Source organism: Ranitomeya imitator, chromosome 4, assembly GCF_032444005.1.
Source record: "Ranitomeya imitator isolate aRanImi1 chromosome 4, aRanImi1.pri, whole genome shotgun sequence".
Taxonomy (NCBI): domain Eukaryota; kingdom Metazoa; phylum Chordata; class Amphibia; order Anura; family Dendrobatidae; genus Ranitomeya; species Ranitomeya imitator.
In genome coordinates, this window is record NC_091285.1 from 519,621,411 (window position 1) to 519,641,141 (window position 19,731).

Genomic DNA, 19,731 nt, shown 5'->3' on the forward strand with positions numbered 1-19,731 from the left:
TTCTTGTCCTTTTTCCAGAGAATATGAATGATGACATCAAAACTTTTTCTCCACTCACGGTTATTGGTTGGGTGAAGCCATTTATTGTCAAACTACTAAATGACCCTGATCAAAAGTTCACAAATCCTGGTGATTTTCGCCTGATAACATGCACAGAAGTTGACACAAATGGGTTTGGATGGCTACTAAAGGTAACATCTTCACCTGTGACCTGTTTGCTTGTAATCAGTGTGTATGTGCATAAAAGCTGAGTGAGTTTCTGGGATCCAGACAGTCTCTTGCATCTTTCATCCAGCCACTGACATTTCTGGATTGTGAGTCATGGGGAAAGCAAAAGAATTGTCAATGGATCTACGGGAAAAGGTAGTTGAATTGTATAAAACAGGAAAGGGATACAAAAAGATATCCAAGGACTTGATAATGCCAATCAGCAGCGTTCAAACTGTAATTAACAAATGGAAAATCAGGGGCTCTGTAAAAACAAAACCACAGTCAGGTAGACCAACAAAAATGTCATCGACAACTGCCAGGAAAATTGTTCAGGGCAGGATGCGAAGAAAAACCCACAAATAACCAGAGCTGAAATTACAGGAAAACTAGCGGTGTGGCTGTTTCAAGATGCACAATAAGGAGGCACTTGAAATAAAATGGGCTGCATGGGCGAGTCGCCAGAAGAAAGCCATTACTGCGCAAATGCTACAAAGTATCTCGCCTACAATGTGCAAAACAGCACAAAGACAAGCCTCAAAACTTCTGGAACAAGGTAATTTGAAGTGATGAGACTAAAATTTAACTTTTTATCCACAACCATAAATGTTACATTTGGAGAGAGGTCAACACCAAAGGAACACCATTCCTACTGTAAAGCATGGAGGTGGATTTCTGATGCATTGGGGATGTGTGAGTTACAAAGGCACAGGAAGCTTGGTCAATGTTGAAGGAAAGATGAATGCAGCACGTTATCAGCAAATACTGGTGGCAAATTTTCACTCATCAGCCCTGAAGCTGCGCATGGGACGTACTTGTACATTCCAACATGACAACGATCCAAAACACAAGGCCAAGTCAACCTGTCATTGCCTTCAGAAGAACAAAGTGAAGGTTCTGGAGTGGCCATCTCAGTCTCCAGACCTCATTGTGCATCTTGAAACAGCCACACCTCTAGTTTTCAGAGAGATCTGTATCTCAGCTGATGTTATTTGTGGGATTTTATTCGCATCCGAAACTATTTTCCTGGCAGTTGTGGACGACATTTTTGTTGGTCTACCTGACCGTGGTTTTGTATTCTGCTTCAGATGGATCTGGACAAGTTGGAAACTTGGGCCAAAAGGTGGCAGATGTAGTTTAACAAGGATAAATGTAAGGTTATACACATGGGAAGATGGAATAAATAAATGTAAGGTTATACACATGGGAAGAAGGAATTAATATCACCATTACACACTGAACGGGAAACCACTGGGTAAATCTGACAGGGAGAAGGACTAAACTTACCTGCGGCTGCCAAGGCAAACAGGATCATGGGGTGCATTAAAAGAGGTCTGGATACACATGATGAGAGCATTATACTGCCTCTGTACAAATCCCTAGTTAGACCGCACATGGAGTACTGTGTACAGTTTTGGGCACTGATGCTCAGGAAGAATATAATGGAACTAGAGCGAGTACAAAGGAGGGCAACAAAATTAATAAAAGGGAATGGGGGAACTACAATACTCAGAGAGATTAGCAAAATTACGATTATTTAGTCTAGAAAAAAGACGACTGAGGGGCGATCTAATAACCATGTATACGTATATAAGGGGACAATACAAATATCTCTCCGAAAATCTGTTTATACCAAGGAAGGTGGAGGTCACAAGGGGGGGCATTCTTTGCGTCTGGAGGAGAGAAGGTTTTTCCACCAACATAGAAGAGGATTCTTTACTGTTAGGGCAGTGAGAATCTGGAATTCCTTGCCTGAGGAGGTGGTGATTGCAAACTCAGTCAAGGGGGTTCAAGAGAGGCCTGGATGTCTTCCTGGAGTGTAACAATATTGTATCTTACAGTTATTAGGTTCTTTAGAAGGACGTAGATCTGGGGATGTATTCTGACGGAATATAGGCTGAACTGGATGGACAAATGTCTTTTTACGGCCTTGCTAACAGTTCATGCTAGACAGACCAGGAATTTACAGGAACTGGAGGCATTTTGCCAAGAAGAGAGGGCAGCTTTACCATCTGAGAAAATAAATAACCTCATCCACAACTATCACAAAAGACGTTAAAGGGACACTGTCACCTGGATTTGGAGGGAACAATCTTCAGCCATGGAGGCGGGGTTTTGGGGTTTTTGATTCACCCTTTCCTTACCCGCTGGCTGCATGCTGGCTGCAATATTGGATTGAAGTTCATTTTCTGTCCTTCGTAGTACATGCCTGCACAAGGCAATCTTGCCTTGCGCAGGCGTGTACTATGGAGGACAGAGAATGAACTTCAATCCAATATTGCAGCCAGCATGCAGCCAGCGGGTAAGGAAAGGGTGAATCAAAAACCCCGCCTCCATGGTTGAAGATTGTTCCCTCCAAATCCAGGTGACAGTGTCCCTTTAAGCTGTCATTGATTTTAGAGATGGGGTATGTGAACTTTTGATCAGGGTGATTTGGATGTTTTTGGGTTGTCATTATTATTTAAAAAGAGAAAACACAGTAGTTTGACAATAAATGGTTTTGGTGTCATCATTCATATTCTCTGGAAAAAGGCCAAGAAAGCAAAAATTCTACCTGGGTATGTAAACTTTTGAGCATAACTGTAGCTATTCCTTAGGCTGTGTGCACGCGGTTTTTTTTTTTTGCTATAAAAACGCGAAAAAAACGCATCCACTAAGCATCCTATTAATAGAATGCAATCTGCAATTTTTGTGCACGTTGCCTTTTTTCTGCGAAAAAAAAGGAATGCGGTAAAAAAACGCAGCATGTTCATTAATTTTGTGGATTTTTTTGCGTTTTTGCCGCTATATATTGCATTGGGGAAGCTCTGGAAAAAAACACGAAAAATCCCCCCAAAAAACGTGCAAAAAACGCATGCGGATTTCCTGCAGAAAAAGTCTGGTTTGGGTCAGGAAATTTCTGCAAAGATTCCTGACGTGTGCACATAGCCTTATAGTCACATGGTCACACAGAGCAGATTTGTTACCATAATGTCTGACAAATTCTTTCCATCTATCTGGATGTGATATTTTTGCATTAATTTCAGGAAGCCCCGTTCAGATGAAGCTATGTTCACATTTACCAGGCAAGATAGCACAGCATGTTGAACTGTTTCATTTGGTAAAATAGCCGACACAAATATTGTCAATGGGGCATATCAGAATCTTCTGGTGTCCATCATGTGATAGATGGTGTCTGCTTGCCCTAAATACCTATGGCCAGGCATTAGCTTCATGAGATCACCATTATAGTATACAGCAGGGGTATCAAACTGCATTCCTCAAGGGCTGCAAACAGGTCATGTTTTCAGGATTTCCTTGTACTGCACAGGTGATAATTTAATCACCTACACAAATAATGATTACAGCACCTTGTGCAAAGCTAAGGAAATCTTGAAAACACGCATGGTTTGCGGCCCTCGAGGAATGCAGTTTGACACCCCTGGTATACAGTATATGTGAGCCTATGTCTTAAGGAGGCTCTCTATCTAATATATAATTGCCTAGAATACTACTTCCTGCAATTTGTGCCAACTTCCGTGGCTTTGTCCGGAGCTAATGTCCGGAGCTAATGTCCGGAGCTAATGTCCGGAGATTAATTGCCTAGAATACTACTTCCTGCAATTTGTGCCAACTTCCGTGGCTTTGTCCGGAGCTAATGTCCGGAGCTAATGTCCGGAGCTAATGTCCGGAGATTAATTGCCTAGAATACTACTTCCTGTAATTTGTGCCAACTTCCGTGGCTTTGTCCGGAGCTAATGTCCGGAGCTAATGTCCAGAGATAATGTCCGGAGCTAATGTCCGGAGCTAATGTCCGGAGCTAATGTTCGGAGATAAGTGACGTCAACAGTGTCCAGTGTCTGATTGGTTGCCGCCTGCTGCGAGCGACCAATCAGAAACGTGCCGTACTGTGACACACTCCGCCCGCCATTTTGGTGTGATTTTTGAATTTTTACCTCACAGCAAGTTTCTACTGCGTGGAGGCGGGCCCAGTGACGTTGCTCTTCAAGCTCCTGCCGAATTTCGTCAAAAAAATGATAATACCATTTACCAAAACTATATATATTTAGTTGTGAAGTGGTTCAGTGACATTTTCACACCAATTTTGAACTTTTGTTTGGTGTTTTCTCCATATACTGCATGTTATTTTTGTTCTTTCTTACTATTATTTATTAATTGTATTATTCTTACATTTGAATAAATAAAGTATATATGGATTCTAGACTCCCGATTCTTTAGAATCGGGCTGCCATCTAGTTATATATAAATCAGACAATTACCAAAGCACAAGTGCTCTAGATTCTTCATGTTGTCTCCTTTTTATTGTGCTGTGTGAACTATGCCCAGATCTTTATTCTAGACCAGTGTTCCCCAACTTTGGTCCTCAAAGCCACCAACATATCATGTTTTCAGGATTTCCTTAGTATTTCACTGGTGATGGAATTATTGCCTGTGCTGGTGACGGAATTATCACCTGTGCAATACTAAGGAAATCCTGAAAACATGACCTGTTGGTGGCTCTTGAGGACTGGAGTTGGGGAACACTGTTCTAGACCATGAAGCACTGCGTGAGCCAGGGGTCCATGAATAACTCTATTTAGCTATTATACTTTTTATTCTTAACAAATTTTATGAAAAGTTTAACTGAGACCTTATAATTCTCACATTTAATTAGGAAGAAAATGAGGAGTATAATACTGCTGAGTCGGCACTCAAGGAATATTTGCTTAAACCACTTTCTACGATTTTCGAGCCTGACAGTCACAATTCCATACCAGGTACTGACATGGCCTTTTAGAGGTATATTACTATCATAAATGATGGCATATCACTAGGATATGTCATAACATTCTGATCACTGCGACTTTGGCTCATTCAATGAAGTAAAAAGGCCCTCACACTTATATTAGTGGTCAGAATGTTATGTTGCATAAAATCACATTAAAAATTGATGATCAGCTGCAGAAGGTTGTCACTCCTAAGATTGTGAAAAATAGTAATTTTTTTTTTTATGTACAAGAGTCCAGAGTAAAAATAGGACATCGGCTGCTAACCAAATGAAAATTTCAGTAGTCAAATCTACATTAATAAATTAATAAAAATAAATTAATTTAATTGAAGAGCGTTTCAAATATTTTTTAAAAATGAGAGAAAGCAGGGGATGCATTAAAATGACAGCTCGCTTATATTCACTCTATAAATTTCTCATCGCTTCAGTGGGCCTGCCGGATTTTGTTAGGGCTCATGAAGACGGCCGTGGATCTGGGAGCAATCACAGAGTGCAATGCATGGACTGGTCTCTGCTCTCCCGACTCGTGTATGGAGGTTTGGATACACCAAATAGAGGGTCTATGGAGCTTTTTTGTTCTTAAAGAAATATTGTGTATCAACCGAAAGGTCCTGCCTCCATGTGCAAATTCTAGGTCACATTGACAACTATTTTGGTCTCCACGTGGAGTGTACATATGGGTAATACTATGCAGATAGTGCTGGCAAGAACCACATACACATGGATCTGTTTTGCTTTGTGGCATTATGAAATGTTATTGCCCTTTTATTGTAAACTTGGGATTAACCAAGCACACATAGGGCATTTTTTTTTCGACTTAGAATCGCATTGGGAGTATACAGCAGCTGATCCCTATACATTTGCATACTGTGAATTCTTCACCAGCAGCGCAGCACACCTTCATTTCTTTTATTGAAGGATTATCCTTTTATTTCTTCTTTTAGAGAGATCAAAAAAATCCAATTGAAAAGACATTAGAGGAAGAAGATGAAGAGGGTACTAAGAGTTTTTCAAAGAATCATGCCATTCCAAAAAAGAAGCATGTTATACAAATGATTTACTGTGGCTCCAGGTATTCAGGCATGCAGGTAAGACTGACTAAACCAAGAAATCTGTTATTTATTATCTACATTTTTTTAATAATTCAAGGCAGACCGAAATGCGACCAGTTTACTGCTCAAAATGTGCCTTAATTGGCACATTTTGTGGTTAGTGGTTCCCGGTCTTTGACGTATAGGTACGTCATGGCGATCGTGCGCGGAACAGTACCTGTGACCTCTCGATCGCCACTGGTAGCTCTGCTTAATAATAAATAATAATCTTTATTTTTATATAGCGCTAACATATTCCGCAGCACTTTTACAGGTTGCACACATTATCATCGCTGTCCCCTTTGGGGCTCACAATCTAAATTCCCTCTCAGTATGTCTTTGAAGTGTGGGAGGAAACCGGAGTACCCGGAGGAAACCCACACAAACACGGAGAGAACATACAAACTCTTTGCAGATGTTGTCATTGGTGGGGTTTGAACCCAGGACCCCAGCGCTGCAAGGCTGCAGTGCTATCAACTGAGCCACCGTGCTGCCCTGCTTACCTGATAGCCAACCCCCAGGTTTCACAGCTAGGAGCGGTATGCGCACCGCCTCCAGCTGTTTAGCCCTCTAAATACAATGATCGATATCGATCACATCTTTTGGGGGAGGGCCGATTGTTGTCATGGCAACCCGAGGTCATCACAACAGCTTCCAGGTCAGCCAGCAACAGGAGCATTGAAATGCATTATATGAGCAAGCAAAGGAAAAAAATTAAAGTCCCCTTGATGCAGTAAAATCTAAGTAAGTTAAAAAGTGTAAAAAATGGAAAAAAAATATAAAAAAATGAATATTATAATAATAATAATAATAATAATCTTTATTTTTATATAGCGCTAACATATTCCGCAGCGCTTTACAGTTTGCACACATTATCATCACTGTCCCCGATTGGGCTCACAATCTAAAATTCCTATCAGTATGTCTTTGGAATGTGGGAGGAAACCGGAGTGCCCGGAGGAAACCCACGCAAACACGGAGAGAACATACAAACTCTTTGCAGATGTTGTCCTGGGTGGGATTAGAACCCAGGACCCCAGCGCTGCAAGGCTGCTGTGCTAACCACTGCGCCACCGTGCTGCCCAGATATCATACAATAAATAAAAAAAAATTAATAAATAGATATATTTATGTAAAAGCAAAAATAAATAAAACAAGTACACATATTTTGAACAACCCAACCTATAAGTCACATTAGTTAACCCTTTCAGTGACCATCCAAAAAAAGCAATTAATAAAAAACGTGGCAAAAAATATTCTTTTTCATCATACCATATAACAAAAAGTGGACTTAAACACAATCAAAAAGTCGAATGGAAATAAAAATAATATCCCTGAAAATGTCATCTTGTCCCTCAAAAAAACAAGCTGCCGTAGAGCTCCATCAGTGAAAAAATAAAAAAGATATAGCTCTCAAAATAATTCTTTATTTTATATAAAATAGTTTTTATTGTGTAAATGCGCCAAAACATACAAAAAAACGATTATCTAAATTTGTTCTCTGTAATTGTACTGAGCCAAAACTAAAGCTGCCTTGTCACTATTACCACATGGTGAACGACTTCATAAAAAAAGAAACCCTGAATTTCGGGTTTTTGTTCATTCTGCCTCCCAAAAATCAGAATAGAAAGCGATCACAAATTTTTACGTGCCAGATAATCAGATAATTGTACCAATAAAAACATCAACTTGTCCCGCAAAAAACAAGCCCTCACATGATTCTGTCAGAAGAAATATAGAAAGACTATTGCTCTGAAAATATGTCAATGCAAAATCTTGTTTTTTTTTTTTTTTTTTTGTAAAAAAGAAAGCATTTTTGTGACAGCAGCCAAACAAAAACTCGATATAAATCTGTTATCGCAGTAATCGCACCGACCGGAAGAATAAATCCATCTAATCACTTATACCACACGAGAAACAGCGTAAAAAATAAATAAACCAATTCTTCACCTGCTTTTGATTTGTTCATTCTGCATTCCAAAGATCGCAGTAAGGCTCGACTCACATTTATCCTGTGCTCTACACTGAGCGTTTACATCGGGGTTTCCTTGTATAATTCTCTGAAACATGTGATTCAGACGGAACCCCTGATGGAAGATTCCCAATAATGAGGCAGATGGAGTCACTTTGGCCTCTGATTCAGCAGTGTCCATTGTTATAATAATAATCTTTATTTTTATATAGCGCTAACATATTCCGCAGCGCTTTACAGTTTGCACACATTATCATCACTGTCCCTGATGGGGCTCACAATCTAAATTCCCTATTGCTGTGTCTTTGGAATGTGGGAGGAAACCGGAGTACCCGGAGGAAACCCCACAAGCACGGGAAAAACATACATTGTTTTAAGCATGCATAAAAGCGCAGTCGACCACAGTTTTGTGCACTTCTGAAAAGAATGACACCACTGAACAGAGGCCAGACGCAGTTCAGGGTAACTCTGCTGCCTCATTATAGTGAATGGATCCCACTGGGGCTTCTTCTGAATCACATCATTTGGAGAATTAGATGGAAACCCCAACGTAAGTGCTCATCATAGAGCACAGGATAACCATGATCCAAATCATGTAAAATGTTTTCAACAAGAGCTTTAACTCAATCCACATAAAATGCAAGTCCCCACTCAGGTTCATCATCTATCAATGGAAATATATAGTTGGCTGTCATGTTACTGGTAGTGCAAAGGCTTTTGAAAATCAAAATGGCTCCTCACAAAAGAAATCATTCTGCGCTTTCAAATTTAAATGCCCCTCTCCCTTTGAACCCCAGGGTGCTTAAATCACATTTCAGGTATGTGCACATGTTGAGTATTTGCTTGCAGAAAATTCTGCAAGGTTTCTGCATCTCTTGTCAGCAAAAACTTGTTTTTTTTGTGCTGTGTATAGCGCTGAGCTTTCTTGAGAGAGGTCACGCGAGTTCATCAGCTGATGAGCTCCGGTGATATCACTTACAGCACCACTGCTGCATGAGAAAGTTCTCGCACAGCGGAAGTACCGCAAGTGAGATCACTCGAGCTCATCAGCTGATGAACTCCTGTGACCTCTCTCAAGGAAGCTCAGCGCTATACACTGCGGGAGCGGTGATGCTCCTGTCAGTGTGTAGCTGGCAGCTGAAAAGTTGCACACCCGACTTGGAACTTTTCTGAGTGCCAGAGAGCACTGGACTTGAAGTGACCGTGACTCTCCGGCGCCTGTGCTCGAGAAAATTGAAGTCACTGCCGTGAAAAGGATGAAACGGTGCACAGGAGAGATGGCAGGCAGAATGCGCAGGATTTCTGGCTGTGCCCCTGACATCAAAGGCAAGCAGGGAAGAAGGAGGATTAGAAGTCCAGCGTAATGAGAGAGGAGGCTGTCTTATTTTCCAGGTAGCATACCTACCATAGCCTAGAAGATTAAAATGAAAACGATGATTTTTACTTTACAAGGCATCATCAAGGGCCTCCTATTCAGGTATGACTAGTTTGAGCTTCACACAACCTGCATGCCCATAATGTTAGCTAAAAATGCCCAAATGGGCTGACAGATTCCTTTTAATTCCGGTGAAGCCCTTGAAAGGTTAATAAACTTCTTGAATGTGGTTTTGAGCCCTTTGAGGGATATAGTTTTTAAAATGGTGTCACTTTTGGGTATTTTCTGTCATATAGACCCCTCAAAGTCTCTTCAAATGTGATGTGGTTTGTAAATTTTGTTAGAAATATTAGACATTGCTGCTAAACTTTTAACCCTTCTAACTTCCTAAATTCCTTCAATAAGTTGTTTATAAAATGATGCTAATGTAAAGTACACGTATAGGAAATGTTATTTATTAACCCCTTTACGACCAGAGGTATTTTCGTTCTTGCGTTTTCGTTTTTTGCCATAACTTGTTTATTTTACTGTCAATTTAGCCATGTGAGGGCTTGTTTTTTGTGGAACAAGTTGTACTTTTGAACAACACTATTGGTTTTAACATACAGGTACTGGAAAACGGGGAAACAATTCAAAGTGCCATGAAGTTACAAAAAAGTGCAATTCCACAATATTTTTTTTATTATTTTTTTACCATGTTCATTAAATGCTAAAACTGACCTGCCGATATTATTCTCATTACGAGTTCATAAACACCAAACATGTCTAGGTTATTTTTTATTTAAGTGGTGAAAAAAAATCCCAAATTAAAAAAAAAACAAAAATTGCCTCATTTTCCGAGACCAGTAGCGTCTCCATTTTTCATTATCTCGGGTTGGGTGAGGGCTTATTTTTTGCGCATCGAGCTGCCGTTTTTTTTTATACCATTTTGGTGTAGATACGATCTTTTGATCATCCGTTATTGCAATTTATTGCAATGTAGCGGCAACCAAAAATTCTGACGTTTTGAATTTTTTTCTCGTTACGCCGTTTAGAGATCGGGTTAATTTTTTTTTTATAGCTTGATAAATCGTGCGATTTTATTTTGAATGGGGGGTGATTTGAACTTATATATATGTATATATATATATATATATATTTTTTTTTAAATATTTTTATAAACATATATTTTTTACTTTTTGCATGCTTCAATAGTCTCCATGGGAGACTAGCGGCTGCATTACTTTGATCTCCTCTGCTACACACAGGTGATCAGATCACCTGTGTGTAGCAGAAATGCTCACTTGCTATGAGCGCCGACTACTGGGTGGTGCTCAGAGCAATCTAGCAATGACAACCATAGAGGTCTGCTGGAGACCTCTCGTTGTCATGCCGACCCATGGATGATCCGCGTTCATGTGACGGGGTTACTGATGGGCGGGATTTACAACACGCTTCCGGAAGCTTGAGTTAAATGCCGCTGTCTGAAGTTGACAGTGGCATTTAACTAGTTAACAGCCGCAGGTGGATCACGATTCCACCCGCAGCTGTTGTGGGCACATGTCAGCTGTATATATCAGCTGACATGTGCATTGAAAGGTGCTGGCTCAGCGCCAGAGCCCGCACCAAACAGGGGGAGTCTGACATCGGCGTATTATTACGCCCAATGTCGGAAAGGGGTTAACTGTTTTGTGAGGTATAATTATCTGGTTTTAAGGCATACAAATTCAAAGATTAAAAATTGCTACATTTTAAAATTTGTCAGATTTTCGATGTTTTCATAAATAAACACAAATCATATCGACCTAAATTTACCACTATTATGAAGTACAACAATATATCTCCAAAAAGAATCTCATAATCACTGGGATCCGTTGAAGCGTCCCAGAGTTATTACTTCATAAACTGACAGTGGTCAGAATTGTAAAGTTTGACATGGTCATGAAGGTGAAAACAGGCTTGGAAGGATGATGGTGTTAAGAGGGCTTAAAGGTGGTGTTCTTAGCTTATATGGGGAAATCCTGGTAATGGGTTCCCTTTAAGTCTGTGTTTATAAATCAGCTTGATTGTATAGTTTTATTGTTGTCATGGACACAAAATTCAGAAATATGAAGGCTATATGTTTTGATTTTTTTTGCAGATAAATAAAACATCTCCTTTACCAACTATTGAAGGAGAAATTATCTCTGCACTTGTGAAAGCAGAATGCATCCCTGAGATCTGTGCTACTGACTTAAAGCTTGTCCGATTTCAGCGTTGTGCTCGCACAGACAAGGTGGGTCAATATGTTTTCAGTATAGCTTTACTCCGGTATGCATGTAATATTGTTACTATGATTATCTATATATCATATATTTTGTATTTATTTTAACATGCTGTGTATTTTTTGTGGAATGGTATCCTGTTTAATACTCCCAGTTGCCCTCTTAATCTAGTTGCCATGTACAATGTGCAGTCCCTAAAGTCTGACTCTGTATGCTGTTTGCATCCATTAAGTTGACCCATTATCTTACGGTCATGGTACTTACGTCTCGTCACTGCACTCCCTTTTCACTTCCTAATACAACGTGACTAAAGTTGCATTTGCACTGAAGGATAATCATGAACCAGTATTTCATGATCATCTTCCCATGTAAAGGCTGCCGATCACCTGAGGAGCAAGCAAAACGCACGTTCATCAGGTGAAATGATCTTTTGAACAGCACAAAAAAATCATTGTTCTCTGCGGTGTATTGTCCTGTGTAAACCGGACTCGCACTGCTAGGAAACATAGATGACTATGCACGCTGAGCAACCTATTACAGGTCATTCAGTGTGTATAGTTTTCTTAAAAAACCTGGATAGCACATTGGTGTCATTCTAGTTACATCCTCGCACTGTCCATTTTGTGCCATGTTAACATGTTCAGTATTTGGTCAGTATTTTACCTCAGTATGTGTAGGCCAAAACCAGGCGTGGTGATAAATACAGAAGTGGTGACGAGTTTCTATTATACTTTTCCTCTGATTGTTCTGCTCCTGGTTTTGGTTTACAGATACTGAGGTAAAATACTGAGCTTGTGTACATGGCCTGACACTGACTCTTTTGTAAGAGAAGCTTGTTAAAGGTGCATCATTTTTTTTTTTTACCCTAGGTGTCAGAAGAGCAGAATGACCCCATTTTGTAAATTACATCAATCTTATAGTTTATTTATAGATATAGTGATGATTTTGACTCCATGGGTGTTTTCCAGAAACAAGCAGCAGTGGATATTTCTGAGTGAAAATTGCAAATCTGCCATTGTTGTGCCCAGTATATTGTAGTGCCCATACACTGTGCCCAGCTCATGCTTCTGGAGACACGGACCTCGTAAATTAAGCGGGTACAGAAATGCCAATCATGTGGACAAATGTTATGTGAGCGTACTCTAATATGGTGTTATCCGAGCATGCTTGAGTGCTAATAGAGTATTTTTGGAGTGCTATAGTACTATTTTCGAGTCTCCATGACTGCATGCCTCGCGTCTCATGTGGGGATTGCCTATTCGGCACTCCCTGCTTTTGTTGCGGCTGTCGAACAGCCGCGAGACATGCAGTCATGGTGACTCAAAAATAGTATTATAGCACTCGTGCCTGCTCAGATAACACCTTCCGAATAAGGTGCTCATCACTAATGTTGACATTAAATGTGTTTTAGTCACACTGGGGCTCAGAAGGGAGCGGGGGCATTTTGATCTAGGAGCCAAGAATTCGCTGGATTTCTTTTGGGGTGTGAGGAGTCATAGCGCTATTCCAGAGCCTTTGTGCTACCCGTAACATGGAAGCCCCTATATTTCTGTTGATAGATGACAGACCTGAGTGCGGACTTGCTATTTTTGTGGATTGAGTTGAGGCTTTTATTGAGAACATTTTACATAACGTTTGCGATTACATTTATCCAGTGCTTTATGCTGAGCACTTCTATCGGGGTTCCCATCTAAATTTCAGGGATCCAAGAAATAACGTTTCTCCTTGTGGAGAGTGACATGTTAAGCATGCCAACATGAGGAGACTTTTAAGCCCCAATGTTCCTCTGGGAAATATGCAAATTGTCTCTTCAGAGAGGAAGAGGACGAGAACAATCCTAGAACTCAATGTCGACCCTTTAACGAGCCTTGTCACATGACTTGGGATAAAAGCCAAAACAAGAATCTCAATTTGCAGACACCATGTTTCAAGGTATTGCTGCTTAATTCTTCTAGACAGTACGATTACAGCGATATCACATTTATATCAATTTTTTATGTTTTGCTGCTTTTACACAATAAAAACTATTTTCTAGAAAAAATAATTATTTTTAGATCGCTGTATTCTGAGAACTGTAACTTTTGTATTTCCCTGCTCACAGAGCTGTATGGGGGCTTGATGACAATTTCAGCAATTCCAGATCTATTCACATTCAACTTTTTTTTATTATGTTTCATTTCACTCTTTTTGGTGGTATGATGAAAAACCATAGTTTTTTGCCACTTTTTTTTTACTGTGTTCTCTGAAGGGGTTAACTAGTGTGACAATTTTAGGGTATGTGCAGACAATAAATAAACGCTGCGGGTTGGACGCTGCACACTTGTGCAGCATCCAATTGTTACTGCCTCTTTCACACTTCAGTTGTTTGGCGTCAGTCACTTCCGACATAGTGACGGATCCGTCACAATTGTTGAGAAAATGGTTCCAACGGATGCGTTTTTTTGACGGATCCGTTACTTGGGGGTTGTCTGGGAAAAGTATCTACTTTTTGGAGCATGCTCAATTGAAAAAGCAGATTGGGGCGACGGATCCGCCGAAATGACGGTCGCGACGGATCCGTCGCCCATAGGCGGCCATTCTATGGAATGACAGACGCGACGGATCCGCCGCGAACCGCCATTTCGGCGTTGACAAAAAACGTTTCAATGTCCGTCTATGTCTAGACAACGTCCGCCAAATTTCGACGGATCCGTCGCATAACGGATGGAACGGACGACCATCCGTGACAATCCGTCGCCAATGCAAGTCTATGGGAAAATAACGGATCCGTCAAAAAAAAAAATGACGGATCCGTTATTTGAGGAAACTGGCGGTTTTAGACTGACGCCAAACAACTGAAGTGTGAAAGAGGCCTTAGTGGATGGGATTTCAAGAAACGTCATGCCCACTATGCGTCCACACATGCCAGCGGCTCACCCCAGGAGACAGACATAGAGCGCGTCTTTCCAGACCGCAGCACATCAATTTCTCTTGCAGAGACTCGAGTCTCCGCAGGAGGAATTTCACCAATAGAACGTATTGGACGCGGTGAATCCGCACGGTTCAGTGATCACATTCAGATTCACCTGTGTTTGATAGATGACAGTCCACGATTGCTTTTCCTTAGCCTATTGTAAACTTGTTTTTTTCTGTTTAGGTGTTAATGATACTGTAGCTTTCGTTTAGCTTTTCTGTATGTAAATCCCATTTCCTTTAGACGGTTTCTTACAGTTCGGTCACAGACGTTGACTCCAGTTTCCACTCATTCGTTCCTCATTTGCTTTGTTGTGCATTTCCTGTTTTGGAGACATATTGCTTTAATTTCCTTAAACTTGACGCTTTGATGTCTTCCTTGGTTTACCAGTATGTTTGCCTTTAACAGCCTTCCCATGTTGTTTGTATTTTGTCCAGATTGTTGACACAGCTGACTGTGAACAACCAACATCTTTTGCAACATTGTGTGATGATTTACCCTCTTTTAAGAGTTTGATAATCCTCTCCTTTGTTTCAATTGACATCTCTCATGTTGGAGCCATGATTCATGTCAGCCCACTTGGTGCAACAGCTCTTCAAGGTGTGATCACTCCTTTTTAGATGCAGACTAACAAGCAGATCTAATTTGATGCAGGTGTTATTTTTGGTTATGAAAATTTACAGGGTGATTCCCTAATTTTGTCCTCAGAATTGCGTGATTCCATAATTTTTCCCCTATGCTTGGTTAAAAAAAGTAACCATTACTGACTACCACATTTTTTGTTCTTGATTTCTTTTAGTGTTTTTTAAAGCCAGAAATTTGCCATTTGAAATTACTTTAGTTTTGTGCCATGTCTGTGATCTGCTTTTTTTCTACAAAATTAAACAACTGAATGAACATCCTCCAAGGCCGGTGATTCCATAATTTTTGCCAGGGGTTGTACTCATAACAATGTGCCTTCTGGAAAGCACCCAGAACAGAGTGCTTTCTGAAAAGTACGGGTGAGCCATTTATATGTATACACCTGGGAAGGCCATTTATAAAGTTGTATCGAAAATGGCTGCCATGGTCACCACCCATCTTGAAAAGTTTCCCCCTCCCATATACTAATGTGCCACAAACAGGAAGTTGATATCACCAACCATTCCCATTTTATTTACGTGTATCCATATACATGGCCCACCCAGGTGAATCCATATAAATGTATAACCAACTGAGATAGTGAAGTCACAACACGATCCAGATTATATAAAATATAACTCTTTATTAGTATGTTTAAACAGGGATATTCCACAAATATCAATACGTAGACTATAAATATATGTAACTACAAATAACCGTAAATATAATAGGCAGCAGTGGTGAACCCACTACTGCACATGGACTTAACTAAAAGTAGGCAACAAAGACAGAATATAGAAAGTGACCTATCCTAATGCCGTTAATCCACCTGAGATGAAGAAACCGTTATGTCATAATAGTCTGTAGTTTGTGGATTTATATAGCCACTATTATAGCCACTTCTTATGAGTCACCTGATGGAGCATGCCAATATAATATCTAAATGAATTGTTGGCCCATATGGATAAGGGTGAATATAAGCTAAATTAGCATGATGACAGAAACATCCAAATAGACCAAACCCATATCCACAGGGGTAGATAACCACCAGAAAGACATATTATAATGAAGTGAATCTATTACCTGCGGCCATATCAGCAAAGGGTAGCAGTCACGCTAACACCTCGACGCGCGTTTCGCTGGCTCCGCAACTTCGTCAGGAGGAATCCATATAAATGGCCCACTCTGTACCTACAACACAGTGCTTTTTGAAGATTACCTATGACACCGTGCCTTCCAGAGAAGCATGCAAAACACAAACTTTTACCTTTCAATAAAAAGTTGCTTGTATCATTTAAAGTTCTGTTATTGTGTTTTCCCTTTAAGAAAAAAGGTGTTAATGTATGAGTTACGATAAATAAGTGGGTTTTGGGTTGCAGTTTGAGCGCTCGGTCTCTAAAAGGTTCACCATCACAGATCTAGTGTCTCATATACTTTTCTATAGGTCAGGAAAATGAATGATAAAATATATGTCTGAATAAAAAAGCCACAAAATAGTGAACAAACACATAAAATTAATTGTGTCTATTTACAATCTTTGAAAAAAAAAACATGTCTGTGTGAAGGAAGGATGCCTTATTGATTGTGTTATTAATGCCATTCTTTGCAACAACAAACCTCATAATCTGGTCAATTACTGGAATTAAACATTGAATATTGATGTCACTTGCAATAAAAATTGCTTGACAATGAGTATTGATATTGTTTATAGGAAAACCTGATGTGTAGCAGAGGGTGAGTAAAAAAAAAATCTTCAATAGATATTAGGTCTTTTGTATTTACGGTAAGTGTATGCAAACAAGCTGTGAGATTTAATTATAATTGGGGAATAAATAATGAATGTATGCATTATCTTTTTTAGGGTGTTTCTGCCTTGGCTCAAGTTGTCTCTGTAAGACTCTTTGAGAACAATGTAAATACTGTGGAAACCATCAATTCTTACCTTCCACCAGAAATTCGTGTTATAGGTAGTAAACCAAACCAAATTCATAAAGTATCTTATTGCAATGAGTTAATGTACAGTATAACATATTATGTTTGTTTGGGGTTTATTGTATCTAGGTGTAAAGAGAACAACCAAGGGCTTCAATTCTAAGATTAGGTGTGATGCACGGACCTATTCATACACGCTGCCCACATTTGCCCTATCACGGGATACCAGCTCTGTTCCTGACTCCAGCTTCCGTTTGTCTCGAGAAGACTTCCATTATGTCAACAGACTTATTTCTTTCTATAAAGGAACACACAGTTTCCACAACTTCACAAGAGACAAACTGCCGGATGACCCCAGTGCACGTAGACACATGTACCAAATCTCCTGCTCAGAGCCCTTTGTCCGCCATGGTGTGGAATTTGCAAGAATTGTAATAACAGGCCAAAGCTTTATGCTACACCAGATCCGTAAAATGGTTGGTCTTATCATAGCAGTGGTGAAAGGTGTCGTTACACCTGAATTTCTTCCTCTGTCAATGACACTAAAAAAGACCAACCTTCCCCTGGCCCCAGCTTTAGGGTTGGTTCTGGAGTGTACACATTTTGAGTCTCATAATCGGCGTTGCTATAGCAGTCACTCCTCCCGTACGGTAACCTGGGAAGAATTTTTGCCCACCACTGAAGCCTTCAGGGAGGAGAAGATCATGCCAGTCATCATTGATGGAGAACTTACAGATCTTTCTTTTTCAAACTGGTTGCAGCAATTTAGCGGATACACATTCTTGGTCATCTGAAATAAGACATTAGAAGATTTCCTATTTGGAAAAAAACTACTTAGATTTGTAATACTTTGTTACTTTGTAAAGTACCAAATTATGTACTTTTGTGTTTTACTAAATAACTGTCTGCAAAAATGAACTCTTATTGTACTTTAGATTCTTTCAGAGTTTCAGAATTCAGTTGACTTGGGCCGTGATATCCATTAGTAAAACCTTCTTTCATAAGCCTGCTGGAACCTGTAAGGATCAGCTATTATTAACAGAAGCAGAACATGGCCAGAGTTAGAGATATTCATGACAATGAAATATCAATGCAAGGAGTTTTTCTTTATGGCCCATTACTGCTCTATTTGGTATGTAGATGTAATAGATTTGCAGTAGAATTCCTAGAGATTTTCTTGTGTCAAACTCCACACATATCCAACAGATAAACTGGTTAACAGGAATCTGTCAGTAGGATCAATCCTCCTAAGCTGTTTGGGCATGTAGGTCATATGGAGTTGAATAAAATGATAACTTGATATCTGCGATCCAGTGTCTTATTCCAGAGAAATCCATGTTTTTCTGATATGTAAATGAGATGATAAGATCTCTGGACCACACACGGATTTCCTCAAGAGTCTGCCTCCAGAGCTTATCTACTATATATTTGTCTAAGGGTCACTACCGTCTTTCTGTCTGTCTGTCACGGAAATCCTGTGTCACTGATTGGTCGCGGGCAGCTGGCCAATCAGCGACGAGCACGGTCCGGCCGCAAAATGGCCGCTCCCTACTCCCCTGCGGTCAGTGCCCCCTCCGTACCCCCCCCCATCAGCGCCCACATAGCGTTAAAAGGACTGCCTTACCCTCTGTGTGACCAACTTTTTACTATTGATGCTGCATAGGCAGCATCAATAGTAAAAACATATAATGTTAAAATAATTAAAAAAATAAAAAATCATTATATACTCACCCTCCGACGGCCCCCGGATTCAGCCCAAGCCTTTCCCGCTCCTCGCGCGCCACTGCGGTTGCAATAATGCATTGCAGCAATGACAAGAGATGACGTAGCGGTCTCGCAAGACCACTACATCATCACGTGTTATTGCCGCTTGGGACCGGAGCGGTGCGTGAGGAGCGGGAAAGGCCTGGGATGGATCTGGGGGCCGTCGGAGGGTGAGTATATAACTATTTTTTATTTTAATTCTTTTTTTTTTTTTTAAGAGGAATATGGTGCCCACATTGATATATACTGCGTGGGCTGTGTTATATACTACGTGGGCAGTGTTATATACTGCGTGGGCTGTGTTATATACTACGTGGGCTGTGCTACATACTACGTGGGCTGTGCAATATACTACGTGGGCTGTGCAATATACTAAGTGGGCTGTGTTATATACTACGTGGCTGTGTTATACACTACGTGGGTTGTGTTATACACTACGTGAGCTGTGTTATATACTGCGTGGGTAGTAATATACTACGTGAGCTGTGTTATATACTATGTGGCTGTGTTATATGCTATGTGGGCTGCTATATACTACGTGGCTGTGCTTCAAACATGCCACATCACACCTATCTTCAAAAAACTAACCTTGACCCAACTGCTATGACCAGCTATCGCCCCATATCACTGCTTCCATTTGCTTCCAAACTCCTTGAGCAGCATCTCCATGCTTAACTTTCCTCCCACCTCTCATCTCTCTCCTTGACCTGCAATCTGGCTTCCGCCCCCACCACTTCACTGAAATTGCCCTGACCAAAATTACTAATGACTTACTCACAGCCAAAGCTAACAGACAGTTCTCCAT

General features: G+C 40.3%; 1 protein-coding gene across 3 annotated transcripts in view; it reads left to right on the plus strand.

The window, feature by feature from the left end:
- Nucleotides 1-19,731, plus strand: part of STARD5 (StAR related lipid transfer domain containing 5) — a 172,367-nt gene that overhangs the window by 2,065 nt on the left and 150,571 nt on the right. The window contains exons 2-6 of one of the 3 annotated variants that reach the window (XM_069766109.1): nucleotides 4,862-4,964; nucleotides 5,920-6,063; nucleotides 11,533-11,667; nucleotides 17,092-17,197; nucleotides 17,292-18,462. In XM_069766109.1, the coding sequence (XP_069622210.1) occupies nucleotides 4,862-4,964; nucleotides 5,920-6,063; nucleotides 11,533-11,667; nucleotides 17,092-17,197; nucleotides 17,292-17,956 (1,153 nt within the window). In that variant the 3' untranslated portion in view covers nucleotides 17,957-18,462. Of the gene's footprint in view, nucleotides 1-4,861; nucleotides 4,965-5,919; nucleotides 6,064-11,532; nucleotides 11,668-17,091; nucleotides 17,198-17,291; nucleotides 18,463-19,731 lie in introns of those variants that run through there. The other 2 variants (XM_069766110.1, XM_069766111.1) reach the window with 2 other exon arrangements.